The sequence below is a fragment of the Prenolepis imparis genome, unplaced genomic scaffold, assembly GCF_030444845.1.
Source record: "Prenolepis imparis isolate NDT839.2.m4 unplaced genomic scaffold, iyPreImpa1.0 SCAF_1, whole genome shotgun sequence".
NCBI classification, from domain to species: Eukaryota; Metazoa; Arthropoda; class Insecta; order Hymenoptera; family Formicidae; genus Prenolepis; species Prenolepis imparis.
The window spans coordinates 18,629,436-18,643,243 of NW_028141159.1; the positions used below are offsets into that span (position 1 = coordinate 18,629,436).

The window sequence follows — 13,808 nt, forward strand, 5'->3', positions numbered from 1 at the left end:
TGGGGGAACGAAAGTCACAGTCGGAATTGAACATCGCAAAGTTGAAATAGAATTCGGACGAGCGGACGTTCGGAGTTAGGAACTCAGATGGTGAGGAAAGCATGGCGTTTTTCATCGCGTAATAAAAGCGACCCTATTTCTCTCCCCTGTCCTCATAGTGTGAGCAACAGAGATCGGATCGCGAGGCATCTGCACAAGCGCGCAACGGTAGATCCTCGGAAAACTACCTGCATGCTCTACTTGCAAGCGGACCATCAGTTTTTCACGCGATACGGCACGGAGGAAGCCTGTATTGAGGTGATGACGAGGCACGTGCAGAGAGTCAACTCCATCTACAAACACACGGGTGAGTGTTTTTCTTCATAGTAATACATCGTCTGGAGAAAATGATTTAACGCTGGTCCAAAAAGTCCAGGAAAATTGAAAACTGTCAAGGAATACGAAAAACGCCAGAAGAATTTAATTTAGTAGCCAGCGTATATTAAGAAGAAAAAGCGAGAAAATTTTAAGACTTTCTTAAGAAATGTGCCGGAAAACTTTAAGGAAATTTTCTGAAATTTTACATTTTTGTCGCGTGATTAATAATCATCAAGAAAATGAATTATTTATTCGATTTTTAATTATTAACATTTAAATATGTATTTATATTAATGTTTTAACATTACGTAATCAAACATTATATTACACAGGATGCAGTAATTTATTTTTCTCTTGTTTATATTCAGCTTTAATATGTTAATACTTTAGTACAATATGCTAAAAACGATGGAACTATGGTCGAAACTTTAGTTTACGAAAAAGATGAATAATTAATCAGAATAAACAAAGGAAAACAGAATGTCCATATATTATACGTAATTATAGCAGTTTAATATGTCATCTAAAACTAATCACTGCAAGAGTACCAAATCTAATTTGAAAAGTTGGTCAATATAAGGTAAACTTTAATCTCTCTCTCTGATGCAAATGTGTGTATAATCTTAAAAACTAGATTTGTGCTTATAAAAAAAGTTTGGTGTAAAATATAACGCATTTCCAAGATTAATACTTTTCCGAAATGTTTAAATCTCTCTCTTAGTTTTTTAGGATTTTTTAAATGTTGAACAAGTATATAATACATCTATGAATGAATATATTTGTTGCGTAAATAAAATGTTGCTAAAATAAAATGTTAATCGATGTTACTAATAATAATAATAACAATAATATACATATAGTTCTGCAATTTTTAGATAAAAAAACGTATCTTCAATATCGAAGATATTTCTCAAATATCTTCGATATTGAAAGTATGTTTTTTTATCTCTATAAAAATTGCAAAACTCTTTCAAAAAATAATCAGGAATTATGTAACTATTAAACAATTTAAATTTACTCACCTCACGGTTGCTCCTTTGTTGCCCGATGCCTCCCCGGACCTCCTTCTCGTACAAGTTTCGAAACATTTGCACTTGCGTTATTTTTTTTTCGTTCGCAACGCGCGGCGACGCCCGGGTTTTAGCTATCAAAATCTTCGACGCGTTTCGGTAAAACGCGAGACTCGCGAGAGCTTATTCGCGCGCGAATAAAACCGAAGCTCCATTTTCGCGTCGCCGCTTTTTCCAAGACCCACTTTTCGCAGGGGCTTATCGAACGAAGATGATCAAGAGAGCGACTTCGCCGCGACGCACTCAAGTCGCCGAAGGATGCAGCGAGACGAACATTGAGCGCGATTCATCACGATCGACAAGATCAATTTCACGTGTGCGATCGCGATTACGATGTCGGTACGTGCGACGCGATCGGATTTATACGATAATTAATCGCCAAAGACGCTAATTAATACCCTTGTCTTTTCGCGGACCGGCAAGAAGCGCGCGACCGTTGATCACGAAGAATCGAAGAAGATCACTGGAGGTGGAGCTACACTGGCACTGCGCACTGCCAGGTTCGGAACGCGCAACGATACGTCGCGCCGAGTCGTAGGTCGTAGTGGTGAGGGCATTGTAGGGGTCGCAACGTGGGAGCTCGGCGAATCACGTCGCGACTATATACCACGATCGCTACGACCTGGTAGGGGCATGTAATCGCGACGTGATTCGCTGAACCTCGCACCTACGTTGCGTCGCGACTCCTACAATGCCCCACCACTACGACTTGTCGCGACGTGTCGTTGGTCGTTGCGCGTTCCGAACCTGGCAGTGCCAGTCTAGCTCCACCGACCTAGTGGGGGTATGTAGTCGCGACGTGATTCGCTGAACCTCGCACGTACGTTGCGTCGCGAGCCCTACAATGCCCCACCACTACGACTCGGCGCGACGTATCGTTGCGCATTCCGAATCTGGCAGTGCCAGTCTAGCTCCACCTCCAGTGCTCTTCTTCGATTGTTCGTGATCAACGGTCGCGCGCTTCTTGCCGATCCGCGAAAGGACGAGTGTATTAATTAGCGTCTCTCACTTTTACGAAACATTTAGAAAATCACGAACTCTAACGTTTTTCACGAGAATTTGATATTTCTAAAATATCTTCGATATTGAAGGTACGTTTTTTTATCTAAAAATTGTAGAACTCTTTCAAAAAATAATCAGGAACTATATAACTATTTAAAAGAACCTTAAAACTCTGCTCAAAACTATTAGAACTCGATGTGTAAAAAAATGTGAAGTTGGCACCCCTATTTTTTGAAACTGATTTCCGTTATCGTAATGACCGGAACTATTTCTAAAAATTATCAAGAACTCTTCCTATGGTTCTAAATAACTCAGAACTCTTAATAAATTATTTTTTTTCTAAAAAAAATTACATATGTCATCTATATGATATCTCTGCAAAATATACACTTTCCTGTTTGTTTCTCTACATACGGTATTTTCATTATCGTACTGTTCCATTACATATAACACACTGAGTTCTGTATATTATACGCAAATTACTCTGTTTGAATCAGAGAACAGTAATCACATGGGAGTCGTGAAGAGCAAGAAACGAGAGTAGAATAATACGAGAGTTTAAGTGAATTATTATTCAGTTCCGTGTAATGAATATGTAGTTTATAAGAAATAACGGTGTTTGTGAACAGAGAGTGTCGTATTTTTTTTCAGACTTCAATCAAGACGGTCGGTCGGATAACATCAGCTTCATGATAAAACGTGTCAAGGTGCACAGCGAGGACGCGCTGAAAGATCCTAATTATCGTTTCCCGGGCAATTACGGTGTGGAGAAATATTTAGAGCTCTTCTCAGGTATGAGGACAATTTTGTTCATGTTAAAACTCAATGTGTGACACAATGTCGATACGTTCGAACGAAGGAAAACCGATTGAACTGATAATGCTTCGACGTTTGCCTCGTTATAGAAGAGGATTATGACGCGTTCTGCCTGGCTTACATGTTCACGTATCGGGACTTTGAAATGGGAACCCTGGGATTGGCGTGGACGGGCGATCTGAAGAATGCCGGAGGCGTATGTGAGAAGAACGGAGTAAGTGCAGGCAAAAGAAATGAAGGCGATAGGTTTTATCCTTTACGATAGAAGTACCCAGCAGATTTTACTAAGATTCAATTTTATATAGGATTAGTGCGGAATTTTTGAATTTATATGAAACCCTATAGATGAAATTTGAATCCTGATAAAATCAGCTGGTTTTCTCATATGTTGTAGCTTATGATCTACTAAACAAAAAATGTAATAGGCTCAAAGCTAAATAATAGACAGTTACTGATTTACAATCAGTCAAACCTGAAAAACTCGGGCTTTGCGAGCTGGCTGTAACTCAATAATTGTCCATTATTTAGCTTTGATGCTATTGCATCTTTTGTCCAGCAAGTCATAACATATGAAAAAACCAGCTGATTTAATCAAAATCCATTTTACATAAGATTAGTGCGGGGTACTTTATAATTAATTCTTATGTATTACATAATTAATTGAAAAAAACCTGACAAATATAATAATCGATCCGATGAAATTTGAAGTACATCTTTGCCACAGTGTGATCTATTAGTTAATCTATATATGGAAATGCCATGATTGATGACGTTTACGTTCTATATTTTCGATCGACTATTATTATTATTACGACGTATCATCGTCGTTGACCGAACGTTTAACGAAAAATAATCGATAATGAAATAACGTTACAGCATTACCGCGGCAGCATGAAGTCACTCAACACCGGCATAGTGACCCTATTAAATTACGGGAAGCACGTACCGCCTGCGGTCTCTCACGTTACTTTGGCTCACGAGATCGGCCACAACTTTGGCTCGCCGGTACGTAATATATACACTTCCATCAATCGCATTTGAAACGCCCACACACGTTCCACATTCCGCGAGATATTATATATACGCGCGATGTTATTCCATCAATATACACGAGTGAAATGCGTTGCACATGTTTTATTGTCCTCTCGCATCCAGCACGATCCGGAACAATGTACACCGGGCGGCGAGGATGGCAACTTTATAATGTTCGCCCGTGCTACCAGCGGTGACAAGCGTAACAACAATCGCTTCAGCCCGTGCAGCCTGAACGCCATAAATCCCGTGCTCAACAGCAAGGCGCGCTCGCCGAAGGGATGCTTCACCGGTGAGTTTTATACACGAAGAGCAACGCGATCGTGTATCGTTAATGTTGCAACGAAATGAACGTTGATCGAACGTCCCACATCTGGCTCTTCTCCAATTATTCTGCGCGTCTCCGTTGCTCCATATAACTCGGCGGCGCTTGCATTGTTTATTGCAGAGCCGCAAGTATCGCTGTGCGGTAACGGCGTGGTGGAGGAAGGCGAGGAGTGCGACTGCGGCTGGGAAGAGGATTGTCGGGACTCGTGTTGCTTTCCTCAACGCCGTTATCCACCGCCCGGGCAGACTCCGTGCACGCTCACACCAGGCTCCGTGTGTAGTCCTAGTCAAGTATGTATGAGGCTTGCAACAAAAAAAAATGGAACTTGAGCTGGATTGTATTGTCGAGGGAATTTTAGGATGACTTTCCCTTCTTAAAATTTAATTCCAAGCTTCTCCAGTCGCGCGCTTGTATCTTTTCAATTTCTTGAATATTAAATATCAAATATCCAAGTGTACAAATTCTTCAGTGTTTACTTCAGCTAATTGTCTATTTAAAAAAACTATACAAAAGAGCGTTTAAATATTTAATTGTTTAAATATAAAAAAAGAGTATTAATTAATTCAAGCGTTATTCTGCGAAATTTACTTTAGGCGATTTATTCACTGATATATGCATAATATGATTATACGGCGCACTGCACGCACGACATGATGTAATTTCGACGGCTCTGTTTGCCTTCCCCCTTTTCAGGGTCCGTGCTGTACCGTCGAGTGTAATCTCCGTTTCGGAGACAAGTGCAGGGACGACAATGGCTGCCGCGATGCGAGTTTCTGCGACGGTCGTTCTCCGTATTGTCCGCCGTCCATTAATAAGCCCAATAAAACCATTTGCAACGGCGAACTGGTTTGCTTTATGGGGGTAAATATTAATGAGTTTTGTTAAGAACATAGAAAGAAGTGCTTTTATTTATTAAATGTACGATATATTTACATGAAATTTTTATTTATAATAAGGAATGCACTGGCAGCATATGTCTGGCATACGGATTGGAATCTTGCCAATGCATACCAGGTCCGAACGATCCGCCGACGAAGGCTTGCGAGCTCTGTTGCCGAGTTCCTGGCGAAAATCAACCATGCTTGTATGTTGTTTCGCATTATTTCGTAGATTGGAATTTAAATAAAAATTTTCTCTATAAATCGGCGGATCGATTTAATCATCTATAAAATATTTTTTCGCAGATCTTCCTTCGACTGGAACTCTCCGCCATATAATATTCCCAACATGTTCTCAAAACCGGGAACTCCGTGTAACGATTACAACGGCTACTGTGATGTCTTTAGAAAATGTCGCGAGGTAAATAGAATGAAAAAAAAGCCACGTAAGACGTGATGTTAATTAAAATATTTTATTCAGGTCGATCCAAGCGGCCCATTAGCAACTTTAAGGAAACTTTTGTTATCCGATGAGAGTCTCGCCACTTTCAGACGGTGGGTCGCCGAACATTGGTATGCCGCCGCTCTGATAATTTTAGCAGCGATATCATTACTGGTACGTGTATATTATTAAAAACATCTATATTTTCTCTTGAACCGATAATAATTGCTATTTATTGCCAAACTTAAATTTTAAATTTCTCTAATTTTGATTGGTTTCAATTTTTAATGAACAATAAATTTTTCTAATTATATTTTATAATATTTTAATCGGTCTTATTTTTAATGAACAATTTTATCGAATTATTTATTGTCAGAAACGACTACGGAAAAGAGTGAAATGTGATGAGAGTAAGTGTAGGGATATGTCAAAGTAAGCTATTTGTATATTTTAATTCTATAATATTTATTGTAAAATAATTATTAGATGGAATTCATTACTGTTTTATCATTTCACATTATAATGTATATTATAGAATTATTTGCAGTTTCTTTCCGAGATATATGTAAATGATTAAAATGTCACGTAGAAGCAAAAATTTTCTATAGTTGCTAGAAAATGTAAGCTTTAATTATTTTTTAAATAAAATAGTAATTTGAGTGTAAATTATATATCGATTTTGTTACTTTGTAAAATAAATATACCAATGTACGAAGAAATATATATATTTGTGGCAATAGTATATATCTCTAGTATTGCTATTATATATTCTTAAATTCTTGTACTATCAATCAAGAAATAAATAGAAAATAAAATTGAAATTTACTTACAAACTCTTTCTCTGTCTCTAGGTGGCCAGCATGAGATTACTGGGCAAGCGACCAGACTTGAAGTTAAAGTCTGTGACGATAATCCACAGTTCTACAACGGAAACGGTGCGACTTCCGCCGGAGGGTGCGGAAGGAGTGACGGTGCATCCGCCAGTGGTGCGCGCCAAGCTTCCTCTTAGTCGAAAGGTCAGAGAGAAAAGGCGTCATCATAAGCATAAAGAAGGTGGCCACACTGACAAGTCCAATAAAGTAAGGGATCAATTCAAATAAGGAAAAATATATTAGATTATCATATTAGTAATTGATATAGTGATTATTGTTATATTAGAATTCCATATCGAGTTTAACATTTTGGATTAAATTTCTCATTTATATTTAAAGGATGTCATAACGAAGAAGAAACAACAAAATCAACAAACGAAAAGATTATCTACCGGCCAGGTGGATGATATCGCGCGGAAGAGGCCGGCCGAAGTTTTGACTGCTGCGGTGCAGGAGAATAAACGAAAGAAGACTACATCGGCGAAGGATAAGGGACAAGTCGCCGGTAATAATTTGGCCGGCGGCAGTGGCGATAACGATAAGAGGAAGCGTAAGAAGCAGCACAGGAAGGAGGTGATTGACTATTCGGCGATCCAAGCGGAAAAGGAACCGGAGCCAAATGCAGATCCTAAGAGCAAGGTGCGTTCGTGGCTATTAGCGTCCTCGCAGTGCCGACCGGATATCAGCGCGCGGACTAACGTGAGCGGTTTGCCAAAGAGCAAGTCAACCCCGGTGGGTTTAACGGTTAACCCCACCAGTGGGGTTGGTGTGGTGGCATCCAGGCAACCGATGACGCCGGTGTCGAGGCAACAAGCTTTGATATCCGCGCGACGTCCCGGCGCTCTGGAAGCCGGAAGAGTAGTGGAATTGAAAAACTCCTCGTCTAATTCCCTCGCCAAGAAGGAACGGGCGAGACTCCAAATAGTGTACAAGCCTCCGTTCCGATTTAGTGTGAAGCTACGCAAATCCGACAAGGTAGCCCAGGCACCAGGTACAGGCGCGGCTGCGAGTCACGCTAATAATGCGAGCGGTAGAACAGCGAAGCTGCCGAGAACCGGAGTACTTCTGCGAACGGCGGCCAAGAGGAAGGATCGAGTCAGAATAGGCAGAGCGCGACAGATCGCGCCTACCGGCATCGGGAACAGCGGAAGTGATCTGCCGGAACCGGCCAATTCCGATTTGCACACCGTACCCTCCGACTTGGAAGTACTGTTATCAGAGAGCGAGTTTCTCTTCTCGGACACGTGACCATGGATTTCGATGGGAACGAGCGTGTTCAAATCTCTTTCGAGTCGCTTCGATGCGACTTGTAAGTAGTTCTTATGTATTTATTCTAGCCCAAGAATGAGAGATTACTTTATTAAGATAGATGCGCGCGGGATGATAAATGAAGCGTTGAATCGCTAGCGCGTGCTTGAAAGAATCCCGTCCGAGAGCGTGGAAGGGAAGAGTAGTCTAATTGATTTATTGCCGAATTGATCGAACGATGTTTCGGTTTATGTTTCAATAATTTGCCGATTGTCTTATGTATAGGCCGGGAGGACATACGTCAAATTCTCATCGTTCTTCCTTTCCTCATCTCTAGAGTAATGCGATAGCGCGACGACCGGTTACATACGTTTGTGATTGCTCGTGCTGTGATCGGTGTGAAAATGTTTTTCACGTGCGATTAGGACAAACGAAAGAAATTTGCGCTTGGACAAGATGACGAACGTTGCACCGGCAAGTTAGTTTTTCGACGATCGAGCCAGTTTTCTTCTTCCAAAGAAAGGGGCCAAATCAACTGTTTAAGAGCAACTGGCAAATAAATAAACGCCGCAAGTATATACATTACTGATCACACTCGCCTAATACTTCACGAAACTGTGAAAGCAGATTATAATTCGTTTTCGTCGATGATAGCTTTTTGAGAATCAGCGTGCAACTGATATATCATACTTAAAATGCAAAACGTATTGAAAGCAATGCTTTATCTTAAAGTCTCTTTATACTGTGCCTGTGCTATTACTCTCAGTACCCTATTTTTCGACGCTTAAAAAAATCGCGTCTGCCCAAGATAAAGCTATCATTTATATCGACGATATATCGATCGCGGTCGAAAGGATGACAAAAGGAAAAATGCGTTAAAGCATAAATAGCTTTGATTAATTGATTTTTATCAGTCGCTCCTTTCGAGATTATAGCCATAATTATAAAATGTAGCTATAATCTCTACATCTCAGTCCTTACTATGATACGGCTATAAAAAAAATACTCTATATTTTAGCTCTATATAGCTGTAACATAATTATTACATACTTTATATTATAGCCCTAACTATATAATATAGCTAAAATTATATTACAAAGTGCATTGTACATTGCAAATTATAGCCTTAGCTATAATATCATTAATATATATTTTACATTATAGCCATTTTGCTGTAATGTGACGTATACATATATATTAGCTACAGCTATATATATTGTAGTTAGGGCTATGATATTGATGTAGAGGAACAAAGCTTAGTTCATGATCAGAGAGTTGATATGACGTTGACGTGGGTTGACGTTCTCCACCTAGGGGATGACGTTCATCTCGAACTGAGATTGTCGGAAGGTCTTCTCGATCTGCCTGTAAGGCGTTAAAGTAGCGTTATTATTCACTCGAGACGTTCCTATCGTCGACAATTCCTAATCTGCTGCATCTCGTGAAGAGTCCCTCGTTGGGGATCATCTAGTTTGTGTCTTTAGCGCATCATCCGCGAGCAAAATCGCGAGTCGAGCCAACGGCGGACTGCTTATATATTTTTAAGACTGTACAATATCTCTGTGACGACGCCTGTTCCGCCGAGTTTTTCGTTGTTCGCGATTGCTATTGGAGGAGACACGTCGTTCCTCCTATACTTTATACAATCTCAATCTCCAATATCTCTGGTGCTAACACTCAGTGTACTTACGCCTTTGTCCGATCGTGTTTCCGAGCGTAATTTCCATTTGTAAATATGCTTTACTGCCCAGACATTCCTGTTCGCTCTGCGAAAGATAAGTGGATTAACTAGAATCGATAGATAATCATTCTGTTTGCATTTAGAGCTCTTTCCAAACACATTTCTGATATATATATATATATATAAGGTAAAGAGAAAAAATATATACAATCAAATAGATATTATACACTTATCAACATAGGAAGAGAAACATTTTTATAACTCCAAGAATTAAATTAAGAGAAAGTAATACGATAGATTATATTATAAACGCATTGAGATTAATTCGCGGCGAAGCGATAGTGCGAAAAATATTTTTGTCTTTCTATTACAAATATATACATATTTAGAATCCGTTGTATAAAACGGATTTCTCTATCGATTCTTATTAATTGACTTGTATATTTTTTGCATCGAATGCGTTTGCCGAATTTAAGTTCCTTGCGCTCGCGGCTCGCGTGCAGTCGAGTGTTAAAAAATATATATATATATATCTCGGTACAGAGAGTGTATTCACGTGTTTCAAGAGTCGGCTTCGCAATCTCTCGCGATCCTCTGAGCTGCCACAATTTCATTCCGAGCGATAGATCCGCGATGGCCGGTTCGGTTAATCGTTATGAAATCGACTCTACTAGTTCTTATTAGCCAACACGTATGAGTACGGTTAATGTATCCTCTCTTAAGATCCGTTTATGATCGCCGACTTCTCATACTGCCTGCCTGACGTGTTAAACGTGCAACGTATGAGTTGTCATTCTGTATAGTAAAGTAACAAACAAAGTCGGATCGATACGGACTCGATACTCAAGGATAATAACATTAATAATATTAATACGCTCGTTGGCGGTATTCATTTTTATATCATTCCATAACAAGTATTATTCAGGAGGAGAAAGCGAAATAAATATATAACTTCATCTATTTTTTACGTATAAAAACTGCTAAACAATGTAAACAGGGTTTGATAGGTTTCTTTTAATTTAATTAAAATTATATTAATACCGCGGTGTTATGTATTTACACAATTCGGTGTAAGTGTTATTAATTTCTAATTTCCAAACTGTATATTCTATTTAGATTTATGTAAATAAGTAAATTCTCATACGGCGAACGAGAATTTTCAGTTTTATGAATCGTGTATTATTTGGAGTTTTAACGGAACCTATTATATCATTATTATTATATCAATTAATTAATTATATATTTTTTTAAAGGACATACATCGCTCATACGATTGATTTTTGCAATAAAGTACAGATATCGGTAGCAAATGTTAATAATTATATTTCTACGACGGTACGTGTTATACATTCATTCGTCAAAGTTGACAGCCTAATTTGATAAATGAACGATGTTTCAACTCCAAAGCTCGTACAGACAATTACATTTACAAATACATTTACATCTATTATACATTTACTTATATAGATAAACAAAGACTTTGCAGAAACTGTGCTAACAAAAGCACTTATATTCTTGGCTGACCGTGTTTTGTATACTTACATAATCGGTTCCATTAACTGCTGAAAGTGGTATTTATAATAAAAATCCGCTTGATCCCCGTGTATGTGTGTATATATGGATGTGTGTGTGTGTGTGCGTGCGTGCGTGTATCTGTATACATTCGTACATGTACTTAATTTATAAGATGTGATGTTACTTTTACATGAACTCATAAACAGGATTGCTTAACTTGTAAGAAAGCGCTTTTATTTTTAAGATCGAGCTGTATTATATCATCTTCTTTTGAATTAATCGAAATCGATGTCATTTCGATAAATTAAATTCTCATGTTGTATCGTGATAAAAGTTGAATTGAATTGAATCGAAAGAAATTTACTTCGTAAAATTGGATACGCGTTCTCTTTTATCTCGAAGAGATAAAAGATTAAATTTGAAGTTCTTGACTTTCTTCGTTCTCGAATTCTCGTGGAATTTGTTTGAACTTTTAACATATCTTAATTTTTAATTAAATAATTTTAAATTTGCAATGGCTATTTACAAAAATTGACTATTAACATGTATTTGCATATATCGAAAAGAAAAGAAAAACATTTTTTTTGTTTAACATATGTATGTTACGCATTTAAATTCGAGCTCAATGAAAATTTCGATTTCAATCCCCGAAATTCGTATTCATAATCCAGTGGCGCGATTCGCTTTGTTGTGCCTAGTCGCTGTGCGGAAGATCGCTGTAATTTATGTGCGATTGCGACGAACATTTAATCCGAATATCCATTAACTTTAACATTTCGTTTTGCATTTATATACATATATATATAATATACATATATTATATATATATATTTATATATATATATTATATATACATTTATTGTGATACTTATATACATTGTATGAATAACTATAACTATGTATTCCGCTTTGGTTGTAAGATTTACGTTGTAATTTAAACAAAGCAAAAAAAAAGAGGAAGAAAGAGGAAGAATTTGTAGTTTGGACGTAGAATCAGCAGGTAGATAGCAGAAATACTGAGATATTCGGATTCTGTAATGTGTAGATGATAAATCGTAGCTGTTATCTTTATATAGTCTGTCCAGTGAGAGATTCAGCGATGAAATGAATCAAATCTGTAAACGCAAATTATAGATTAAACAATTTTCTACGCTCGCGTAAATTCGATGAGTGCGATGAGAAACATATATGAGAACATATATATGAGAAAGATTTTACGCCGTTCGGATCTCGTTCTAATTTCGTTTCGAATTATGGTCCTGATTAGCGCAAGATTAATCAATAAATAACAGAAACCGAGAAAGTAATCAATTTATAGCAAAATCAAAGAAAAATTCGAAGTAAGTATTCATTGAAGAATAGATGAGTTTAAAGAGAAAAATAGATATCGATTATATTTTAGAGGTATCGTATTTTTTTATATTATTTTTTAAAAAACTTATTTTAATATTAAATATTTTTATTCATTTTATTTAAGCACATTTTCTCTAGCATAAGAATTTAATTGCATAATTCTATTTTTTTCAATTTAAAACAAATTAAATCGCATATATTCAATTGATGATACTTTATTTAGCACTGTTAAGTTAACAAAACATGATACTGTTAAGGAAAAACTAACGAGAAAATCAAAAAGTTTTTATGAAACATATATTAAGGAGAAAATACACATCGAAAAAATCTGATTTCTATATTTGAATTTTCTAATGTGAAATAAAAAGGAATAATAAGATTGAAATTTCAAATGGAAATAAAATTCTTTTCAATTTTATTTTATTTTACACAGGATAAGTTTTAAAATAGATTGACAAAACTACTTTTATAATACTTTCTTAAGCTTTTATTGATGAGATTGAAGATCTTTAATTGCTATCATGCAAATTATCTAGCAGGACGAACTGTGGCGTGAAATCTTTTTCTATGTATGTGCATATTCATCGTATGACTTTGAAAAAAAATATCGTAGTCCAATAATCGTAGCTAAACATTGTATTTTTGATCTGCGGATGATGAGAGCGCTGAGCAACTGTAGTGACTAGATAGCCACCGAGGACAAATTGATTGCTCGTACTTACATACTGTAATCATTCCCGTTACACTCGAGTGCTTCTTGTTCCATTTAATAATAGTTAGCAGTAGCAGGGGGGTAAGAGAGGAAACCCCTGCATGCCAAATGACACGACACACTCGGATCGACAAAGTCGAGGGCACAAGTGGTCTCGATCCGAACCTATTCGGAATATTAGATACGTCCGAGAGGCGAGACTGTTATTTTATTTTAACTTTTATCGCGTAAACTTGTAATTGATATAAGATGGGGCTGCTGTATTTTTACACGGACTTTGTACAAATATAACAGGAATTCGCGTGGAGAATCACGCGATTTGTACATACCTGTATACCAATAAATGCTAGACGAAATGTGAAAAAAAAAAAAAACAACGAAGAAGCTGCGATCGCGTAGAATGCGAACACACATGTTGAAGAACGAGTATATAGCGAAAGTATATAGCGATTGATATAAAGTATTTTGACAAGAAAATAAGCGTATCTTAATTTTTCTAAAT

General features: G+C 37.4%; 1 protein-coding gene across 3 annotated transcripts in view; it reads left to right on the top strand.

The window, feature by feature from the left end:
- Positions 1-13,803, top strand: part of LOC145934657 (disintegrin and metalloproteinase domain-containing protein 10) — a 64,914-nt gene extending 51,111 nt beyond the window's left edge. For all 3 annotated transcript variants that reach the window (XM_083035269.1, XM_083035288.1, XM_083035278.1), the window contains 12 exons: positions 159-346; positions 3,081-3,221; positions 3,335-3,459; positions 4,122-4,250; positions 4,401-4,569; positions 4,726-4,895; positions 5,299-5,466; positions 5,562-5,689; positions 5,790-5,904; positions 5,965-6,099; positions 6,777-7,004; positions 7,137-13,803. In XM_083035269.1, the coding sequence (XP_082891395.1) occupies positions 159-346; positions 3,081-3,221; positions 3,335-3,459; positions 4,122-4,250; positions 4,401-4,569; positions 4,726-4,895; positions 5,299-5,466; positions 5,562-5,689; positions 5,790-5,904; positions 5,965-6,099; positions 6,777-7,004; positions 7,137-8,045 (2,605 nt within the window). In that variant the 3' untranslated portion in view covers positions 8,046-13,803. The remainder of the gene's footprint in view (positions 1-158; positions 347-3,080; positions 3,222-3,334; positions 3,460-4,121; positions 4,251-4,400; positions 4,570-4,725; positions 4,896-5,298; positions 5,467-5,561; positions 5,690-5,789; positions 5,905-5,964; positions 6,100-6,776; positions 7,005-7,136) is intronic.
- The last annotated feature ends 5 nt before the right edge of the window (positions 13,804-13,808 follow it).